The sequence below is a fragment of the Symphodus melops genome, assembly GCF_947650265.1.
Source record: "Symphodus melops genome assembly, chromosome: 11".
Lineage (NCBI taxonomy): Eukaryota > Metazoa > Chordata > Actinopteri > Labriformes > Labridae > Symphodus > Symphodus melops.
In genome coordinates this window covers 10,344,174-10,366,778 of record NC_136701.1, presented here as the reverse complement: position 1 = coordinate 10,366,778, position 22,605 = coordinate 10,344,174, and the positions used below count along the sequence as shown (strand labels likewise).

At 39.2% G+C, this 22,605-nt stretch overlaps 1 protein-coding gene across 1 annotated transcript; it reads left to right on the top strand.

Moving 5' to 3' along the window:
• Nucleotides 1-16: 16 nt before the first annotated feature.
• On the top strand, nt 17-16,867 carry msna (moesin a). Its single transcript, XM_079356372.1, has 13 exons — nt 17-413; nt 9,107-9,190; nt 9,474-9,569; nt 9,698-9,972; nt 10,077-10,160; nt 11,358-11,504; nt 11,705-11,801; nt 11,885-12,048; nt 12,370-12,500; nt 12,587-12,747; nt 12,852-12,944; nt 14,164-14,394; nt 14,697-16,867. The coding sequence occupies exons 1-13, from the start codon at nt 402-404 to the stop codon at nt 14,859-14,861; spliced, it is 1,740 nt and encodes a 579-aa protein (XP_079212498.1). The 5' UTR covers nt 17-401; the 3' UTR covers nt 14,862-16,867.
• The last annotated feature ends 5,738 nt before the right edge of the window (nt 16,868-22,605 follow it).

Sequence of the window (22,605 nt, the reverse complement as noted above, 5' to 3'; positions counted from 1 at the left end):
ACAGGGAGGAAGCTCACTGCAGCCATGATGATGCGGCTGCTGCAGGCGGAGTCTGCTGCAGCTCTGACCCCTCTCTTTCAGTCTCGCTGGCTGCTGTCCTGTCATCGGCCTGGGTGTGGTTTTTTTTGCAGTCAGGGTACCGTTAGCAGGAAATCAAGCTGCGGTCCATTTCACTGAAAGGTGAAACAAAGAAAAAAAAAACCCTCCATCGAGCGTAAGGTTGAAAGTATATCTTCGCACTTCAGCTCGCGGGACCGTTCGTCTGCTCGAGACGTTGACACGTTTTATTGGCGCCGTTGTTCTGATGGGAAAAAGTTTTCTGTGGTCTCACCAGCTGCTCGTCTGATTTAACAACTTGTTTTTTTACTGTTAAGCCTGAAAAGGGTTTACATAAAGGAAAGATGCCGAAAACGGTAAGAATAAAACTTTATTGTGTCTATCGTGTAAAAACTACCGTTTCTTTGTATGTTTCTCTCTCCATTTTCCCCCATAAAACCCCATTAGAGATTTACTGTTTGACTTTGGTACTTAAACGTAACCTTTGAGTGACCTTAATCGCATCTCTTGCACATGTAATAGCGCTTTATTGTCTTTTACATCACTCTAATCTTATCCGAGGATGAGGGATTACTAGGGTACTTTCCGTTAGGTGTGTGCGCGTGCGCGCTCCCGCCTGTTTGTTCATTAAAATTAGCGCCTTAAATCAAATCATTCATTCAGTCACTCACTCCGGCTTTGTACAGCATGCTACAAACTAACTGTGAGCCTCTCTACTGCTACGGTCCCTGAAATTACATGTATAGAATAGGCTACAAGCGGAAGAGGCTGTTTGGCCTGAAGTAGCAAGCGAGCTAGTCCACCAAAAAGGCCTCCTTTTCATTCAGGTCTAACAAGGAGGCATTTGAACTGTCATGTAGACCAGCTGTGGTGCCCTAATGTGGAGCAAATGAAGGCTAGCCTGAAACAGAGAAGAAGTAGTCTATCAGGAAAGGGACTAACAACTACCATGTTGTATTGCAACCTAGGCCAAAACTGAATTAATCTCAACTGTGAAATTACCTGAAGCAACCAAAGCTAACAATAAATGTGCTGCTGTGGCTCTGAACAAAGAGAGAAGGCCACACACAGACTGGACCCCTCTTTTTATTCAGGCAGCATTAAGAGTCTAGTGCTTCATCAGTGGTAGACAAGTGAAAGTAACCCATCTGCTTCCCCTCACAATGCTCAGGTAGTTAAGAAAATAATACACAAACTAATGTGTGTTTTCCAGTCTTTCTTACCCAGTGTTTACAGAGCTGTGATACCCACATACACACTGTGATAATGACAGGAACATTGTGCTACTAGAAGAGTCACGCATGACCCATTAGATAAAAGGTGCTGCTATAGCAGAGTGGCTTCATTGAATCACTAAAACATTGTTTCATGGGGGGGGAAAAAACGTCATATATTCTCTTGGTGTAAGTGTTAATATTTAAGCAGCTGTATTATATGTATTAAATATAAAATGAAAATTCTCTTGTGAACTCTTGCACTTCCCAGTTACAAACAGAAATGCAAATGGTAGGAAAGGTCTGGCTTCTTTCTTCCTGTAGTATTGTTTCTGGTAGTATACTTCCTCAATATTTTTTCCAGCTGACAACCAGAAGAAAATGTCATTGCATCCTGGCATTTAAAATGCATAAAGAGCCTACTGTCCTCTTCCATAAAAGGGATTCTCATTATCATATCAGCAGCTACTGAAAATGTTTTGAAGACAAAGTGATTTGATCAATTAATTTAAACAACATTGCAGTAAAAAAAAAAAAATAGTATCGAGGCTGTTAAAAACCACTGCTTATTAAGTTTTCAGCAGTGATTTTTATCACATTTTACTTAATATGAAGGGCAATTTAAAACTAAAGAAACACATGTTGTCTTGTTGTGCATATTTATTTTTAGTCCTTCACTTGGGGCCTTTGTGCCGAATCCCTGTGAATGCAGCTGTGTCACTGTTAGCCTCAACAACACCAGATTAGCAGCCAATGGAGTATGCAGCATGCTACTGAATTAACAGCTGGAGACCTTTAAGAATTCGTAAGAGGCGGTTTGCCACTAACAATGGACACACAAGCACAAGGAGTCTGTAGGGAAAGTTGTGCAAAGCGGCTGTGTCCTAGAGATGTTAGCCCGTACATGATAAAGAGATAGAGAAGAGGAAATGAATACTGAAGGGATTAGACGACTGAGAGGAAGCAGAAGGATTTACTTAACAATTATCAATCACCTAAAAGTATTGCAATATGTTTAAAAAGAGGCTTGTTTTTATTTATAACCAGTCGGCTTCTAAATGATCCACAAAGGGAAGTTATATTTTAGCAAATGGATCACACCCAAATAGAATATGTGATGTGAATTTCCCTGTACAGGATCAGTGCTGGATCTGATGGATTTAAGTCATGAAATGCTTAAAAACAGACATCTGTTATTAACACCATGTAGAGATGCGGTAGGAAAGAAGGAAGCCAGACACTGATTCAGCAAATGCTGTAATGCTAAGTCCGTGCCATGTGAGGCTTTTGTCCCCCATTTTCACTCCCATCAAAAAGCGAGCTCAGAGAAGGCAAGATGAACGTATTCAAACAGGCTCGGTGTGATTGAGTGTTTTAGTAGGCTGTAACAACATTGGTGTTTTATAAAAGCAATAATTATTGGGAAACGGTGTCTTTGCCTGACGTCTCTCGGCTGGCAGTACTTTAGTTTCCCAAGGAAGTCATGTTACTCAAGGTTTCTACACTTACATCAGTTCCTCTCTGGTTATTTCCTTGCTTGCAGCCTTATATGGACTTTCAAATTACAGGCGAGTTGCTCTCCTCCCTGCTTTCCCCTCGCGTGGTCCTCAGATGCCATGCTCCCCTTAAGATTGCATTAAAGAAGTGAAACACGCACAGTGTGTAGTTTAGGTGTGTGTGTGTGTCATTCTGGGGGTTTATTAGTTCTCTTAGATTGTACATATATTTCTGGGATGTTGAAGTCGTAGCTTTGGTTTTAGATAAGAACCCAAAGTGACAAAGATTTGATTTCCTCTCAAGCATTAAAAAAAAGGTTATATGATGTGTAGATTATCAGAGGTTAAAAATTAGACCATGTAGTTAGAAGAACAGTTTACGATACCTTATCTCTATGCCTGCTGGGCCTTGACAACAATCACTGTTCTGTTATTTTCCTACTTCACGTTTGAACCACTTCGCTGATATTACTGCGGACACCGAGCCTGTTTTTGAACAAGTTCATTGTTCATTCACAGCTGGCAAGTAATGTTAATCATATTAAAACTGCAACTCCCTGTTATCCCCACACATACAGACACAGCCATCATCATAAGACAGAAGCGGAGCCAAACTTACCACTGGAGTTCATAATGTACAAATCATGACAGGTGCAGTTGTATGGTCAGCAGGAACAACTTTTAACAAATGTGGCCGTGGTGAAATTAGAAATTGAATGACTCCGAGGTATGCAAACAGCGGATTAATGACTGTGTAGTGCACATAGCAGAGCAGATTAACAGCGTATCGAGGTAAGGTTGGTGGTAGTGCACAAACTCCAATCAAAACTTCTCAGGCTTTTGCTCTGACAGCACGTTCAATGTTTGCTGTTTGGAGAGAACCAAACTTCTGGAAGTAAGTGCTATGTTCATTCATTCATCCATTTTTTTAGCCTCTCTATTCGATAAAAAGCTGCTGTTAAGAAAATGTAATGACATTTGGTACAGCCTTTTATTGCTGACTGTTCAAAAATATTACAATTAAATGTTACAGTGACATGAGTGATGAATAACTCTCGTTATTATGACAGTGTCTCTTACAATCAGGCCAGAAAAAGACTGTAAAGTCAACATTATAATGCGTCATTAGCAGATGAAGAGCCTGTGGTTTATATCAGTGGATGTTCATGTTTTTAGAGTTCATGTTGTGCTTACAAAGCCAGCTTTGGAAAACAGTTTGATGATTGGGCGCACTTTGAGTTGTCCTTATCCCAAGTCATTGATGAATGCTGCTTTACTTAAAACACAGAGTGAGGTCAATGTAAAGTATATGTATACTGTATAACAATGGAGCTATGTTACATTGCATCATCTCTATCAAATCATTGATTAATCTAGCTTTGTTTGTATAGCGCCAATTCATGACAAATTTAATTCACTTTATAAAAAAGGACGGGTCTGGACCGTCATCATTGTTATATTGCTATGATTTACAAAGACTCAATGTTAATCCACCATGAGCACAGCTTTAAGCAGCGATCAGCAAAGTTACAGTGGAAAGAAAACACTTCCTTTAAGAGGCCACAGCAGCAGGCCGTCCACCCCAATGATTTAGAGGATCCTATGAGATGAAGATTTGTGGTCAGTCGTACCTCTTGTTGCCCCATGCTTTGTTTTTTGGGTTTCTCAATGTAAAAATTGGAACACAGGATTTTATTTATTTTTAAACAAAAGGAATAAAACAGTCTTTGCTTGGGCAGAAGGGGGCTTATAGATTGCAGCAAGATGGCAGGCACTGATAGTCCACATGCAGAAGTCAAAAGGAAGTTAATATGTCCCATGAATAAAGGCAGTTTCAATGGAATAAATATGATAAAGTCACTGACGTTTAAGCCTCGAGTTGGGTATTTTGGCAGGCTTCTTGGAGCCAGAAGCTACCGCTATGGGATGAGAGGTTGGATAAGTATTACTATGTGGAACAACAAAGCTCACTTTACTTTGACTTGTTTGTTGTATAGCAGTAACTTACAAAACATATGGTCCAAAGAACGGTAGGGTTTACAGGAGAATGAAATGAAGTTAGAAGTAGTTTGATTTTCTGTACTGAGTATCTATACAGTCTAACATACTTACATAATTATTGGAGTAGCACTTCACCATATTCCCACAACTATCCTGTATCTCAGATTTCTTGTTATTTTAGAAAAGGGTTACGTCAAACTTGTGTTTGAGTTTTCAAATTGTATAAACAGGAAATATTACAATTGAATCCTTTCACAGCTACTGTATATTGATCAGAAAAAAGTCAAACATCGTAAAATATGTGATATCTTATATGTCCGTTATTTATGCCCGCCTGCCAGTCTACGAGTTTCTTGATTGAGCAATAAAGAAAATCTTCACCACCCACTCTGGCAGACAGGAGGTCCATTTTGGAAATAAAAAGAAGATCTAATGTTTTTACTTTATAGGTAACAGTCTGTTTTTTTTGTGACACAAGGACTTTCCTTGTTACAAGCTCACTCATAAAATGTATATTGGCTTTAGAGGACATAAACATTCTTGTTACAATTACCCGACTATCATTGGCTTCAGGAGACGAAATAAAAGGACCACAACGCTTTGCCTCACACAGGACGGAAAACCAAGTTACATTTTCACCCTTTACACTTCTCATTTACATCTCTTTAAAACACATCTTGAAATGCATGGATTGTTTCCTGCCGTGCCCAGTTTAGCACAAAGAAAAACTTCAAATAATGGAAATAGAGTGTGACACAGTTATGAAAACCTTTATGCAAAAGAAATACTCTTCCTCTGCAACTTACAGAAAAAAAACAGACAGTCATCCACATACATGAGGATGTTTGTAGTCTTTAGTTTGTTTTTGCTGCCTCCTTGACGACTAATCTGTATCTCTGTGGTCCTAGTTGGAAGGATTGTGGTTGTGAACAGCACATTGAGATAACTCAGTCTGGGAATGTCAGGATACTGAATAAATGATGGGACCTGGGAGTATTTCCATTTACAACATACACCAGCTACTTTCCTTTCAGATGCTTTGAGTAGTGTTACAGAGAGCATGTTCCCCTGTTAAAGAATAGTTCATCAAGTCTCAGTGAAGAAGAAAAAAATTGTAGAGCAGCAGTTTTGCTTTGGGCTGATCTTCTCTTTTAAGTGACACGTTTCAGTGGTTTCACTTCCTTTCCCTGAGAAGTTAACCTGAACTGCTTCTCAGGGTTCACTTCTAGGGTAACGTCTACGAAGAACTTATCAATTTTCTATAAATGAAAGTGTTCGATATTTATTCTGTTTTCTGTTTTGGCATTCATCCATGGGCCAACAGAATATCCAAGCTTTAAATACAAGACATGTAAAGCCTGACATGCGCTGTTTTTAAGCTAGTATGGTTAAGGTTAGGCTCCAAGGAAGTGGAAAACAATTTATTTTCACCAGAATATAGAAAATGTTTAGTTTTCTAATAAGTCTATGCTGTGTGTGTGTTAATGCGAATTAAAATTAGCATTTTAACATTGCATTGTGAGCATGTTAGCATGCTCTAGTGAGCATTTAACTCAACGTTTACAAAGCTGCTAGCTAGCATGACTGTGCATTTAGTAATGCTGGGCAATTAGTTGTGTATCAACTTCATTCAGGATATTGGCTTCCCATGATCATGAAAACAATGATTCTAGATTAAAGCATTCCTGTGCCGCACGCCTTCACCGTGTTGCGCTAGTTTGGTCCGGAGTTTTTATCTTGTAAAAGTAGCGCCGCCCTCTTTCCTTTACAGCGCAGCCCTCACTTTAATGACGTGAGGAGCAGAGGGAACAACGGCATGTAGAATTGTACTGTGTGGATACTAGGGCTGGAAAATTTAAAATTTTAAAATGCATGATTGTCAAATGAGACGAAGAGTAAAAAAAAAATAGTTTAAATGGATGGAGTTTATGTTGCGTTAAAATAAAGTTATACGTATGTCTTGTAGAGCTGCCAGCTGTTCCTCTTCAGTCCACCCCGCCTCTCTCCTATCTGAGCAAAACTAAAACAAAATATGTGCATACACTGTTTGTATTTTATACAGTAGAGAAACATTTATTTTCTTTCATTTTACAGAAGAAGCAGTAAATTATATTTACATTGTTTTTCATGTATGTTCCATTATGCAGCTGGCTATGTGCCACTGCGCCCATGTGGATTGGACTTAGAACTGACTTTGTGTTTGTTTTAGCTGTATAGAAGAAAACATTGACGTCTATATCATGTATTGCAGTTCAGCTTAAAAATATCAAGATCAATTTTGGTCTGTATCGACCAGCCCCAGTGGCTTCTACTTGTTTTGCTTTCTTTTTTAAAAAGGTTGAGAAAATGTTTGGCAGGTGATTTGTTTTTTGTCCCTGCCCTCAAATGTTAGTGTTTATTATTGCATATTATATAAGACAGAGTTGTGATTAAAAACCAACCCAGATGGAAAGACACACCTTTAAAGCCAAGTGGGAGCACCTTTCAATGAATTATTTTTGTTGGCGATCAGAAAAATAAAAGACTGATACCGAATATCAGCCCCCGATAATCATCCAGGTCTATAATCGGTAGACCCCTAGTTTTTAGATGTAGTAAAATGACACAGCTGTATGATTTTTGAAGTCAGTGTCGAAGAGGATTCTGGAGACATTTGCTCGTGGAAGGGTTCGATCAAACCAAATAGTTAAATTTCAGTTTCAGTTTGAAAACTGGTCTTTAGATATATTAAGATAGAACTTGTTGACTGACGTGTCTGTGTTGAAACAGTTGAGAATAAGTCATGGAAACAGGACACGTGGGCCTGAAAGGAGTGTTTAAGAGAATGTGCTAATAATAGTGTGCTGAGTGTTTTTGAGTTCTGGGCATGAGAGACACACCCTAAGCGGGCTGGAAATGTATGAGTCTAGTTCCCTTTTCATGCAGCATTAGCTGTTCTGACTCAGGAAATGAAACTGCTTAAAGTCAGGCAGGCACATCATGAACTGAAGTCGAATCTGCACTGTCAGAAAAACTGTTCCTGGACGTTCATCGTTGTCATTTTTAAAGAGGGTTATGTTTAGCTGACTTTAGACTTCTGTGCCAGATTTGAAGGTTTCACTGAAACTTTAACTGCTGCTCATGACAGGAAGTGAAGAGGGGCAAGTGTCCTGAGCAGTAAATGGGGTCCTGCTGACATGAATGGGAAAGAACGCAACTCTAATCAGCCCCGCAACTGGGAAATAATGCATACCATTGTTGTTCAGGCCAGGCGGGGGCCTCCGCCTGCACAGTTATTCCCCAACAGACATGCATGCTGCTGTTTCCATCCTCTGTAAGAGAAAAGGAGAAATGCCAACATGGTCAGTTTACTCAGCTTAGAATCAAGTTGTTTTGTAAAAGACTTAAATAAAAGTCTCCCTAAATAATTTCAAAGTGCCTTACTGGCTAAAAGTTCTAAACTGTAACGTAAGTTGTGTTTCAAATCACACAGTCTGTTCTTGTTACAGGCAGACAGCTGGCGGGGGTGCTTGATGCATGACAGGAAGTAGGCGACTCTCATGAGGGCTGGGTGTTTAGCTGCCGAGCCTCACAGGGCTCAGCCACCGGAGGATGTGGTTACTTCCTGTAGATAACTTCTATACTGAGACTGAGACAGATTGACAACGTTTTTGTTCATAGCGAGAAGCTATGAAACATGACTTTTTATTTTATATATATATATATATATATATATTAACCTGTTCTGTGGATACAAATCAACATTTTCCTGACATGTTGATGGTTTGGGTGGCTGGTTGTTCATAGCAGCAGTTTGTTGTGTTTTGGAGACTTGAGCTTTGAGTGGGTTTACACTGAGGGGTTATGGCTCCAGCCTATATCCAGGATTATTCAAAAGGTCCCCAAGGGCATAATTCAAAACAGATTAACAGAAGAATATTTTAAAAGTTCTTCACCAATAAATATTTTTTTATTTATCCAAGGCATAAAAAAGTCAGTATTTTCTTAATAACTATGAACCAGTTCTAATCTACACAAGGCAAAAAAAAAAAAAATGAACTGGAGTAATGATGATTTTTTTTTTTTTTATTATTATTACACCAAAAGATGAGTTGCTTATTCGTTCTATGATTTGGGGCAGTTTTTTACGGGAATTGGCTAAATACTATTAAAGACCGCTACCCTTTAACAAAACTTGTAGATCGATTTTCACAGCTCAAACAAGTATTTCTGAAAGCCCCTCAGGAGTCAGTATTCTCTCCTGACCATGCCAAGAACAAGAATCAAGCTCTACATCTTAAAGATGTCATTCAACATACTGAAAAGTCTGACATTCTTTCTATCTGCTCTCTTCCTCAGATCAGTGTGAGAGTCACCACGATGGACGCTGAACTGGAGTTCGCCATTCAGCCCAATACAACAGGGAAGCAACTCTTTGACCAGGTATGAGACTCTTCTGCCAAGTAACCCTTGTTGTGTTTGTTTGCCAATAACTTTTTGAAGCAAACTCACAAAATGTAATGTATTCGTTCGATTTGTTTTTAGATCTCATGATTTGTGAGCCCAATTAGCAACTTCCCTAGCAACTACAGAAAAATAAACTCTGCATTAAATAGACGGCTTGTTCCTTTTGTCTACCGTTTATTCACCCTGTTGGAGAACAGAGTGTACCTTCATGTTGGTGAGGAAGCTTGTGGATTAAACTTCTGCTTTTTTATATTTAAAGGTTGTTAAGACCATCGGGCTGCGGGAGGTTTGGTACTTTGGGCTGCAGTACCAGGATACTAAAGGTTTCTCTACTTGGCTCAAACTCAACAAGAAGGTGAGCTCTTACACGCCAAGTCAGTCGAACACATTGTTGCCCCCTTCCTTCGCTACCATTCTGTTAAAGCCAGGTCTATTTATGGAAGCTTAACCTTCAGCCCTCACCCATGTCACGTTTTATTTTAGGTGACAGCCCAGGATGTGAGGAAGGAAAGCCCACTGCTGTTTAAGTTTCGTGCCAAGTTCTTCCCTGAGGATGTGTCGGAGGAGTTAATCCAGGACGCCACACAGCGCCTGTTCTTCCTGCAGGTGAAGGAGGGAATCTTAAACGATGACATCTACTGCCCGCCAGAGACTGCCGTCCTGCTGGCCTCCTATGCGGTGCAAGCCAAGTACGCAGACTACAACAAGGAAGTCCACACACCCGGCTATCTGTCCAGTGAGCAGCTGCTGCCTCAGAGGTAACACAGGTTCAAGACAGATGCCAGCGCTCAGCTGCTGTGTTTGTGTGAGACGTGTTTCTCTGCATGATTCCTCACACTCTGATCTTTCCTGGTGTTGTCAGAGTGCTGGACCAGCACAAACTCAACAAGGACCAGTGGGAGGAGAGGATTCAAGTGTGGCATGAAGAACACAAGGGCATGATAAGGTAACCACAGACACATGTACTGTGTATGTGAGCAGAAGCATGAGTTTATCCCACTTGCTTTTTCCGATTATATAAAATGAAGGTGATGTGTGGGTGACGGGAATCTGCTGCTTGGCCCTCACATATATAGATGACTATGTGCTGAGCTCAGACTCACAAGTGCCGTTTCATGTGGGCGCACAGCGACATGACAACAGAAACGGACGCTGCACAAAACAGGCTAACGTGTCTGCAGTGAAGACGTGAGGTAAAGAGTAAATGGACTTGAGCTTGTATAGTGCGTTTCTAGTCTTCTGACTACTCAGTGCTTTTACACCTACCTCTTCACACACTGGTGGCAGAGGCTGCATTCATTCACACGTCGCCCATGATCAACTTGGGGTTAAGTGTCTTGCCCAAGGTGGCTTCAGCAGCTGGCGATCAAACCCCTGACCTTCTGGTTGTGAGATGACAGACTTTTTCCACTGATCCACTGCTGCCCCAGGTGGTTGAGAAAAATATTTCATATACAGAAGGATACATGCAAACCATTTCCCTGCACTTACTCTGCACTGCCCGTGCTATATTTATGTTTGAGCTCCCGCTTTCTGTTTTTCTCTCTCTCTCTCTCTCTCTCTCTCTCTCTCTCTCTCTCTCTCTCTCTCTCTCTCTCTCTCTCTCTCTCTCTCTCTCTCTCTCTCTCTCTCTCTCTCTCTCTCTCTCCCCCTCTCTCTCTCTCTCTCTCTCTCCCGCTCTCTACCTACCTACCTTGCTCATCACTTAAAAATATGATCGAAATAATATTCCCTTAAATGCTAAACACCTCAGTGTCTGAGCAGCTTATTTAAAAGCTTGATCTGGTGTTAGGAGTTTCAGTTCAGTTTGATTTATAGATTCATATTGATAATTAACCAATACAAACACAAGATAAAAAACCATTAATAGCGTTGACAGAGGCAGGGAACAACACACAGTTAAGTCAGGGGTCTTTAGGAGTGTACTGTTCTTTCAAACCATATTTGCTTTTAGAAGCCTTGATTGATTTAGTAGATAGTACAGGTACTACTAATACTGGTCTTTAAAATAAATCTGGCTCACAAAATTTGTTGTAACTTTAAGCATTTGTAGCTCTAACATTTATCTCTAGTTATGTTCTTGGTGCTCTAAATGCTCCGTGTTTCACATCCCTAACATTCGGTCCTCCTTATTTGTCAACAGAGAGGAATCCATGATGGAGTATCTGAAGATCGCTCAAGACCTGGAGATGTACGGAGTCAACTATTTCAACATCAAGAATAAGAAAGGAACAGAGCTGTTTTTGGGAGTGGATGCTTTGGGCCTCAACATTTATGAACAGAATGACAAGTAAGGGATTCAGTTTGATGAAACAACTTAAAGCATTCAGGTTTCACAAGCCAGCTTCAATGCTGTCACCCCGTGAGCGTGCTCGCTACATTGAAATTGTGCGCAGGAGACCAGTGGCGAGTTAAAGTTAATGCCAACCCCTGTTATCCAATATACAGCATCTCATCAAGACTTCTTGCTTATTGCTTTGTCTTTTACAGAATGACGCCTAAAATTGGATTCCCTTGGAGTGAAATCAGGAACATTTCCTTCAATGACAAGAAGTTTGTCATTAAACCAATTGACAAGAAAGCCCCTGTAAGTTATCGACAGAACTTTGATAACAAATGATAAAGGATTTGTTTCGCTACTGACAAACATCTCCGATGTTGCCTTTCTAGGATTTTGTGTTCTATGCTCCGAGACTGCGCATCAACAAGCGCATTCTGGCTCTATGCATGGGAAACCACGAGCTGTACATGCGCCGCCGCAAACCTGACACCATAGAAGTGCAGCAGATGAAGGCTCAGGCTCGAGAGGAGAAGAATCACAAGAAGATGGAGAGGTAAGCTTTGAACTCATTAAACATTCAACTTATGAAGTTAAACTTGATGTAGTAAACTCCAGATTAGCCCAATGCAGGAAATATACTGTACATGTAATATTAAGCTGTCATAGTGTATTGCTGCAACAATGAAAACATGTCGTATTACAAAAATGTTCTTTGCAACAACAGTTATCTAAACTAACACTGGAGCTCTGCATTGTGATGATCAAGTACTATTTTAATATCTGCTGTATAATATTTTTTTTACTTTTATTTTTTATAGTAATATGTGCTATGCAGATCCTCCTGATTAAATCTTGTACACATGTTTTCCTTTAGAGCTCTGCTGGAGAATGAAAAGAGGAAAAGGGAAGTTGCAGAAAAGGAAAAAGAAAAGATTGAAAAGGAAAAGGAGGAGTTGATAGAGAGATTAAGGCAGATTGAGGAGCAGACAAAAAAGGCCCAGCAAGGTATGTGACCCTGTCAGTCCTCTGAACCATAATGTTTTTCTCACATGACATTTACCTGTAGTGCCTCTGCATGTGCGTGTACACAGAGCTGGAGGAGCAAACCCACCGGGCCCTGGAGCTGGAGCTGGAGAGGAAGCGTGCTCAGGAGGAGGCTGAACGCCTGGAGGCTGATCTGAAGGGCGCTGAAGACGCCAAGATGGCACTGCTCCAGCAGTCTGAGAACCAGATGAAGAACCAAGAACACCTGGTCAGCCATTAACTACTATGTGTCTTATCTTAGGGCATTTATAAGAATAAATGTAAGGTTGTATGTCCAAAAGAGTGAGTTCTGATGTTCTGTTGTTCTTTCAGGCCACGGAGTTGGCTGATCTTACTTCCAAGATCTCCCTCCTGGAGGATGCCAAGAAGAAGAAGGAAGAAGAGGCTGTGGAGTGGCAGGAGAAGGTACCATCTGAGTTACCATTAGTTAGTTATCCTGTGATTGCAGGGAAAGTTATTCCATATGAATATGACTTGCTTCCATTTGAGCTTAATCTGTAGTTTCTGTATAGTTTCTTACACACTCTTGTTTTCATCTAGAATTACACAGACGGGGAGGTCACTGTGATGATCACAAGGAAAATGTCATTTATAATTGACCTGGCACATTTTTCTCATCTAGTATATCAAAAGATTGGATCGTAGCACATTAATGTCATGTTTTAACATCAGGGGAAAGTCTTCACTCGGTCTTTTGGCACGTGTCAAGTGATTATCCGTCGTCGCATTCAAAATAAGCCTTATTTGGTTTTGGTAAAAAGGACTTTGTCATCCAGCATCATTTCTCCCGCTGATCACATCGGCCCTCCTGTGTGACACAGTGAACATTCCTGAGCTCCTGTTGTTGTGTGTGTGTTTTTTTCGGGGGAGGGGTGGACGCTCACAGCTTGCCTCATGTCTTTTTTGGGCAAAACAATGTGTGCCAGCTCAGCCCCCTTCGTTTTTCGGGGGAGGGTGACTCATGCTGTTTGTGGTGTGGACGGCTTTCTTTGTGGGAGGGAAATCCTGCTTAATTCTTGTGCTAAGTAATGGTTTCCATGCTCTACAATTTTGGCAAAGCATTCAGGTGAAATTCCAGTCTCGTTCATAATGGACTCTTTCCATATTTGGTTTTTAGGCTCGTGTGTGTTAATGGAGTATAATTTGAAGTCATCAGCTTGTTTGTCTTTTTTATCCCTTGGACTTTTATCTGGGACACCAATTAGGTGTCCATTTAAATCTGTGCTTTACATTTTTAACTAAAACTGTGAAAAGTCTCATATGCCTTTCTTTCTTTTCTGTGATGAACATCCATTGTTAGCCTGCTAATTTGCAAAATAAGGTGAGCATGGTCAAAGATCCACCACATTGCACAGATGTTTAAGCTCTAAAAGTCTCAGTATGCTGCTACACACTGATGTTTGATTTGGCACCAAGCATCGCTGTGCTAAATTACAACATCGTTAGGCTAGCAGGCTATAGATGTGTTTAGTAAGTGGAGAAATAGTGCTTAACTGCTCTTTCCATTAGTTTTTTAAATGCATATCTTCCCTTTAATCCTTGTCTACTCGATAACAAGAATATAGTCATATTTAGTGAGCCCAGTGAATGCACAATCATCACAGAGATATCTCCGCTCCTTCAGGCTACCATGGTGCAGGAGGACCTGGAGAAGACCAAAGAAGAGCTTAAAAACAAAGTGATGGCAGCTCACGTTCAGGAGCCCCTTAATGCGGAGAACGAGGACGAAGAGAACGATGAGAGTAACGCTGAGGCCAGTGCTGAATTCACAGCTGCTGCCACGTACAAAGACCGCAGCGAAGAAGAGCGAATGACGGAGGCCGAGAAGAACGAACGATTGCAGAAGCATCTACTCGTAAGTCTTTGCTCATATTCCATATTTGACTCCTGTGATCTGCCGTATAATTGGAGTACCTACGAGTATCTTGAAAGAGTTTGGATCCTGCTTTTTTTCAAATATTATATGAAGTTAACGTTTAGTACATCAGTACAGCTTCAGGTTTGTCGTGAAGGTAGATCATGTAAATGCACTAATCACATGCACACATTTAAGTTGATTGAAAATTACAAAAAATGATTATGAGTAACTGATAAGAGTCTCATGGTTTATATCAACACAGTTATGTGACGTTGTCTAACTAATGACTTTAATTCCAGGCTTTGAGCTCAGAGTTGGCCAACGCTCGGGACGAGACGAAGAAGACGGTGAATGACATGATCCACGCAGAGAATATGAAAGCAGGGCGAGACAAGTACAAGACCCTGAGACAGATCCGGTCAGGAAACACCAAACAGCGCATTGATGAGTTTGAGTGCATGTGATGTCTGCGCTCACTAATGCTAATGCTAAGAGCCCACACGACTGGGCCAGTCTGCCTTGACTGCAGTCCTGCCTCACTCGAGCTGTCTCCTCTGTACCCAAAAGAATCAGATCCAAAACATGACGTGGTTACACAAGCACAGCACAATGTACAAATATGGATCTGGAAAACTCCATTTGTTATCATTCCTTACTTTGAATTTAGGCAAGTCACTGGTTGAAAAGGGACATACTGTATTTTATTAGTACATTCCTCACAAGGGTTGATGTAGCATATTAGCAGTTGGCTCATGTCTCACTTCATGACACATTGAGTACATTTTTTTTTTATTTCTCTGTTTATTGTCACATTTTTGTATCCTGATTTCAATATAAAAGTCTGAGAGACCATTCTAAATTTCAGCATGCCTGTGGACGTGTTTCTGCTGTAAGCATTCATTGGTTCTTCACGGCAAGCGGTTTTTGAGACCCATGTTTCTCCCATGATGCATTGCATGTAGTTTTAAAATGAAGTGGTCTGTAGTCTACAAACTAAATGCATATCGAATGATTCTGAAGTGCCTTGGGAGCATCAATAGAGCAGTATTATTTCTTTTGTAAATTTAGAACTTTTTTACTTTTCATTTGAGTGTAATCAATGAAGGCAACGTGTGTGCATATCACAAAGTATTAACACCCCACTTACAAAACGCATATTCCTGTCTGATTTTATACTAAAAATCTGAAATCATTTAACACTGTTTGCAAACATGCAACTTCAGTGTACCTTTTTGCATTTTTATCAAATAAATGAATGCTTAAAAAAAGCGGAGATTTCCACTATTTAACTTTATTTGGCGTAATCTGGAAAGTTAGAAAGTTTTGTTTTCCCTGCACATTGAAACTGTTGTTGAAGTGTATATACTGCAGCCACAATAAGGCTTCCTGTAGTTCACAAAGGAAAAGACAGATGCATTTATATCATGATAAAACTGATGCAAATCGTGTCTGAATAGCTTTTTAGTCACTAGTTCTTTTAAACATAAATACACTGAAAAATTGAAGACATTTGAAAAGTATGTTTGCTGTTTCTTACATTTGTTGAAATGGCAAGTATTTTGAGTAGTTTGAGTATTCTTCCAAATAGAATCCGAATTAGTGTCATTGTCATATCAATTCAGCATTTCAAGATCATTTTTTCAGCTTCACTGACAAACCATAAATCATACTTAAATGAGTCCAACCTAGAGGAAGGCCATTTCTAATGCATGCATTTTCATATACAGTATTTAATAGTGTTTGTGTATTTTGTGATTTGGATTTTTAGTTGTGATGAAATTAATGTAAGGTTAAAGACAGACACCGCCAAGGATATTTTTGTACTTTACAATGTAGAGTTGCTTTTTTAAAGAGAAAAAGTGAAGAGCATTTTTGATATAATGTAATCCAAAAGCCCACTGTTGAGATTTTGATCTCGCGGAGGAAGTAAAATCCTGAAAAACATTTGTCACACCAAGACATTCTGAACACAACAAACTAGTTTCATTGCATTTTGGAGTCTGACATGTGGAAGGCTTTGTTTTTTGTGGATATTCAGTGTTCAGTGAAAAAAAAAAAACATTTTGGCAAGAAGTCTTTCTTTGAAAATATATTTTGATTTCTCACTTTCTGTTCTTGCCTCTTGATGCATAATGTTGTGTAGCTGCCACAAAAGAGAGAAAATGCTGTTATAGCTTTTTTTGGATACTTTTCTACGCCTTCAACTGTAACTTTGAATGCTGCGCTGTTTGTTCTACCTGAAGTGCCATGTGTTGACAGCCTTTAAAGAATCAAGTTTCATTTAAGCTCATGTCGTCATGAAAAATAAAAGTCTGATAAGATGCTACTCAATATTTTGTCTTGAATCAAAAAGGACTGAAACATCATTGATACTGTAAATGGACAGACCGTGCCTTTGCCTGGTTTCATCAGATTTTGCTGCTTCAAGTCTTCCTTTTACCTATGAATAAAATTCAATTTTAAACCTGTATTTCATTCCTGAACATTTTCTTTATTAAACACCCATTAGAAGAATTAATAAATCTCCTGATGCAACAATTTCTGACTGCCCTTAGTAGATAAACGGTTATTCATGAAGTGTTGCAAAGGCTCATCTTGAGCTTTGTGCAGTTTATAGATTTACATCATCAACCCTGTATTTCAATAAACATCTCACCTGCTTCAAGCCTATCCATCATTTATCTACACCTCTTATCCTGTTCGGGGTCACAGGGAGCTGGAGCTGATCCCAGCTGTCATTGGAGAGGCGGGGCACACCCGGGACTGAACACCAGTCAATGACAGGGCTGATGAAACGAGACACTCCCAGAGTGGAAAAAAAAAGCTTTTACGAGCCTCTCGTCATCTCTGCTGCTTTTGCACAACTACAGTAGGTGCAGTTTTGCGATGAGCCACATGATGGCAGTTTACTCCCAGTAAAAAAAAAAAACTGAGCATACACTGCATTGAATGTTTGGTAATGATACCTGTTCAACAATGAATTAGTGGTAAACATATCTGCACACGGTTGATGGGAATACAATATATGTGGCTTTTGAGCCTGTACAATTGCATTCACACAGGAAGACAATGTACATGAGATAATCAAAACTATATAATGTTTGTCGACCTATGACTGTTCTTTGTATATTTCTCCTGCAAACAGCAGAAATGTAGAAAACCTTAAATATATCTCTTTGAGAGAAAAAAAAGTATAATAGAAAAAGACTTAAATGTCATGTAAGATATTTGTTATGTTTTTGACATCCTACAGTGCTCAGAGCATAAGGAGCATGGTTTAACTCAAAGATATGGTACTAAACCTGCTGACTGGTAGGCAAACAGCTTGTGCAAATGTTAATTATAAAAGCATTCACACTGCCTCAAGCCTCTCCCATCAAAATGCAACATGAGCACAGCAACATTTGACATGTTATCAAATAGTTTGTAAGATGTCTTAGTTTGTAATTGGCTGTTTCCTAGAGAAGTGTAGGTAGTGTTTGAAACATGCACATAGTTTTGCAACAGGAAATTCAGTTTATTCTTGTTGAACAATTTGATGAAAATCTACCTTTACTTTCTCAACACTAAAAAGAGCTGGTGTTTTTTCATCTCCTACTTCCCCTGCGCTTGTGGTAATAGTGGCCTGAGTATGTTGAAATACTTCACACTTTGAACTGTCACTTAGAGATAAGCTGCCATTAGTTTACTGACAACAAAATGTACTGTAAATACAGTTAATTTGATCAAACAGAATAAGTCTTGGGTTCTCCTAATAACTATACTTCAAGAAGTTTCTGAATATATTTTTTTATTATTATAACCTTTTTTTAACCAGGAAGAGAAACTCATTGAGATTAAAAATCTCTTTTTCAACAGTGTCCTGCATAACAAGCTGCAACACAAGAACAGAGTTTCAGACAGACAACAATATCCCCATAGCAGGCTTAGTGAATGTGAAAAATGTCTCAGCACCAGAAATTGTTAGGTTAAAAACAGTGAATTATGTATATATATATATATATATATATATTTAAATGTCGAAAAGATTTTCATCCACATAAGAAATTAAGACAAAGAATACATAGATGTTAGGCTAATAGATGGATGTGAAATGAAATCTCTACAGCAAACCAAACTATTTTATTTGAAGAGCTCCCAAAGCTCATTTTCACCCTTGGTGTGCAAACTTTTGTAAACACTACCCGGAGTCATACCTGAAACCAGACAGAAAGTCCACTATCTTAAATGAAGTTATAAATGCTGGTGTATTTTTAATGTGATGTAAAAGATGTGTTATAGATATATACACTTGATCAAAATATTTTTTTTGTAGCCCTAGTGCCAGCTATTGCAATGTATATTAATGGCAAACAACTTATTTCATATTATGATGTCTTCTATTTCTTCCAACCCGACAGAGTGAAGGGTTGAGAGTTTCATAATGGGAACATATATAGACTGTCAAGTCCTTGTAGGACTTTTGATTGTTTGATTTGAGACATCTAAACCAATGTTTAGCATTTATTCCTGCATGTCTATGAATCACATTTCATAAAACAGGTCATTTGTTCACAAAGTAGTCACTTCAAAGATTTAACTAAAGATAACAAATACAATACAATATACTAATGTATTAGCCTACACAACATTTCAATATACTGTACTTAAATGTGCTGTACATAAATAGACTGTACTTTAATAAACTTTAATGAAAAGAAAAGTGCACTGCCTGCCAGCACACATGCATTTGTTCAGACTTAAAACTGCTTGTTTGCACTCGGCCTGCTGATGTTTGCTCTGTTAAGGTTTGAATAATGTAGACCCAAAAGCAGACAGCAGCAAAATTGAAAAGTCAATGCAGGACTTGGTATGGTGGAGGGCTTACTGGCTGACTGGTTGAGGCAGAGTAGAGGAGACTTTTGGTGTTTATCTGGTTCTGAAGGGCAGAACAAAAAGTGAGGTGAATATTTGTTAGTGGGACAGACTTGAGGAGATGACACTGACACAAATCGTGAGAAAAAGACAAAAATAGGATAGGACTCAAAAAATAACACTAGGAATAAATTCTAACAAACATTAAGCATATTTCAGGTATTTGCGTTCTCTGACTCTGCGGCAGATAATAACTACCCCGTTAGTACACTGACACTGAATAAAGACAAAGCCCGGGTTTTATACGGTGTGTAATGCAAACAGGTGTTTGATTTAAGAAGCCGCACCCTCGAGAGACAAACACAGACAAAGGGAGACAAGGGAACAGGATAGTGAAAACAGGATCACAGCCAGAGCCAGGACATCCTCCTCTTTAGATCCTGGCTTGTGTTGCTCATACTTTCTGATATCTAAGCGCTTTGGAAAAAAAAGTGTTTGCTGAATGACTTGTAGATGTGTAAAATGTAGATGTGTAGAATGATGCTCTATACATACATTACATTTAGAGCATTTACAAGGTACAGGTATCTTACTGTATGGTTCAGGGAATGTAGGCAAGTTTAATGCAGATAATCTCGATTTTGTGTTCAACTCCACCGCTTTGGGTGGATGTTATCCTAAATCAACTTAACATTGGCATAAGCCAGCTGTGTCTGTCACAAGAAGCCCTTGTCTTCCTGTATCTTTGATGTTTCCCCCTTTTCAGTTTACTGCAATAAAAGAACGACAATAGCAACACTCCACTCAGACAGCTTCTGTGAACAATTAACGTACAGTATAGATGTTCATTCATTTTGTGTCATGGGGAAGCTTAGTGCACCGTTCAGTTATAGCCATCTGAAGGGAAGTCCAAAGAGTGATTCATGGTGCATTAGTCCTGAGTAACTTGAGGAAGTTACACAGCAATGTGCTTGGTACATTCTGGTTGTTGCAAAAAAAGTGGGTTTTGTTGAAAAAACAGAAAAAAAAGCAGTTATATACTTTTTTCAGTGAAGAAGTCAAAAAATAATTAATAATAATTAATTCATTGCAGGGATTGGGGTTAGTGTGAGTTGGTTTTATAAATGGACAGGAAGTTGTTAGGTACTTCACAAAGTTAAATCATGTAACGCCACAGAAAGGCTTCAGCGGCAAGTGAAGATCTTCTCTTTTTCCCGGTCCTCTTAACTTATAGCAGAGTTAAGGGTGTAGACCACCCAGCAGCTATCAGACTGAACCCGGGTGATTGCCCTTCCAAGAGGAAGGAGCAAGAGGAGATGTTCAATATATAGAAAAAACAGACAACAACCTACAAACTTTTGATCTCATTCATACTATTCCTAAGTGTACATTCAACCACAAAGTACCATCTATATGCTTTACTTTTTGATCTGAATTTGTCTCTGCCTAAATGTCAAGGGAGTGGTCAATGCTTCCTGTATTTTTAAGCTCATTAAACTTCATACATTTCAAGAAGCATCCTGGAACAAAATGGTAAGCGTGCATGAATGTTACAAAGTTTATCTGTTGACAATGTCTCAGCAAACGTTTATCTCGAAAGCTGTGAGCCACAGAAGCCTTAAACAGCATTTCACAACCATGACATGTTGACACTTTATTTCCACACGTTTCCTGAGCACTAGCTTTGCAGTTATCTTCCTTGTTTTGACTTCCTCTTTGCAGGGTTAAAGCTTAATGGTCAAACCAACTGTCTCGTACAAAGTGTCATCATTGTGAACTCTCGTGACAGACAGAGGAGCAGAGTAAGGACTCATCTGCTGAAACTTCAAAAGACCTCAACACTCAGGTAACAGTTCATTGCTAAAATGTTGTGCACATCTGTAGCTTTTTGTTAAAAGTTAATGTATGCATGTAATGACGTTATTTGTGATTAAATTGGTATCAGTGTTCTGTGTATTAAATCAACAGGGACATCTTTGATCTGGTGAGACCAGGCCCCCCACTTAGTGTATTTGACAAGCTGAGTTTGACACTCTGTATCCGTGAGTGTCAGTTTGTCAAATACCCCAAGTGAGGTGTCACTTGTCTACAAATTGAACCAACACTTGGTTCACTCCGCAGACTAAGCACACAATTCTGCAGGATGATCACCAAGCAAAAATCTGAGCTGCAAGCTGGAGGTGCAACGTTTGACGATATAGAAAAGGTATAATGTGGTTGAAGTGGTAACCATGGAGACAGACAGATGTCCTGTCCCCACATTATGTTTATCTGCAATAAGGGGACAGAGGGAGTATCTCTCATACACGTACAGTATCTGTTAAGGGTCCAAATATATATCAGTTAAACAGTAATGGCTTGTTTGAATTTTGGAGACTTAAGAGAGGAGATTAGCTGAGGAAGACCCAAAGTTTTAGGATAGTTACTACATTTCATAGTCAAACTTAACATATGTTCTGAAATAATAAAGAAAAAAGAAGTGGTACTGAAGATGTTAATCCCGAGAATAAACCAAGTGTCACATGATGGTAAGTGTAAATGTATCTCATATCTAAATTAGACTCTGACTTTTGACTCTGACTTTTAACCTTTGTAGGCCTTCAACATGAAACACACATGAAGCAGCAAAGATGAATGTGGAGCATTTTTACAGCCGGATCTGTTTCTATAGGGTTAAACTAACATTCAAGAGCTGCAGACAGAAGCTTATCTTCCAACTGACTTATAAAAGACGACACTTATCGTACTGCCTTACATGTCCTGTCATCTGGGGTTGCCTTAAAATGTAAGAACAAATGTGTTTGACATTCAAATTCCTATTATTGGCTGCATTCTCACTTACTAAATATAACTTCTGTTAGAACATTAGACACAAAATAAGGCTTTGTCATTAAAATGTCAGTGTCATAAAAGTTGTTAAAAGTTCAAACTTGCTTGAAGTCTGTGGAAAGCAAACACCTCTATGACATATGCTATGCTATCCATTTTTTTTGTACTGTGTATCATTGCAGGAGGAGGCTGGTACCATACGGTGGACTTACTGTGTCAAAGGATGCATGAGTAAAAGTGTGTTACGCTTTTATAGTTCACATCTGCAATAAACATTTAAACAACCATATATCTTTTGATTGTGTTTGGTATACTTGGTATTAACAATTCTTATTTGAAATTACTGTCAGGATTTTTATGCACAACGTTCAGTGTAGATAGTCAGATCAGATAATGTGAGTCAAGGAGTTAAAAACGTTCCATTTTTAAATGTGGTTATGCACTACAGCCAAATACATTTCCATGTTCACTTTTATTGCTTTCCAGATAACTTATTTTGAAGGTTGTCCAAATTTCAAGTTGTTC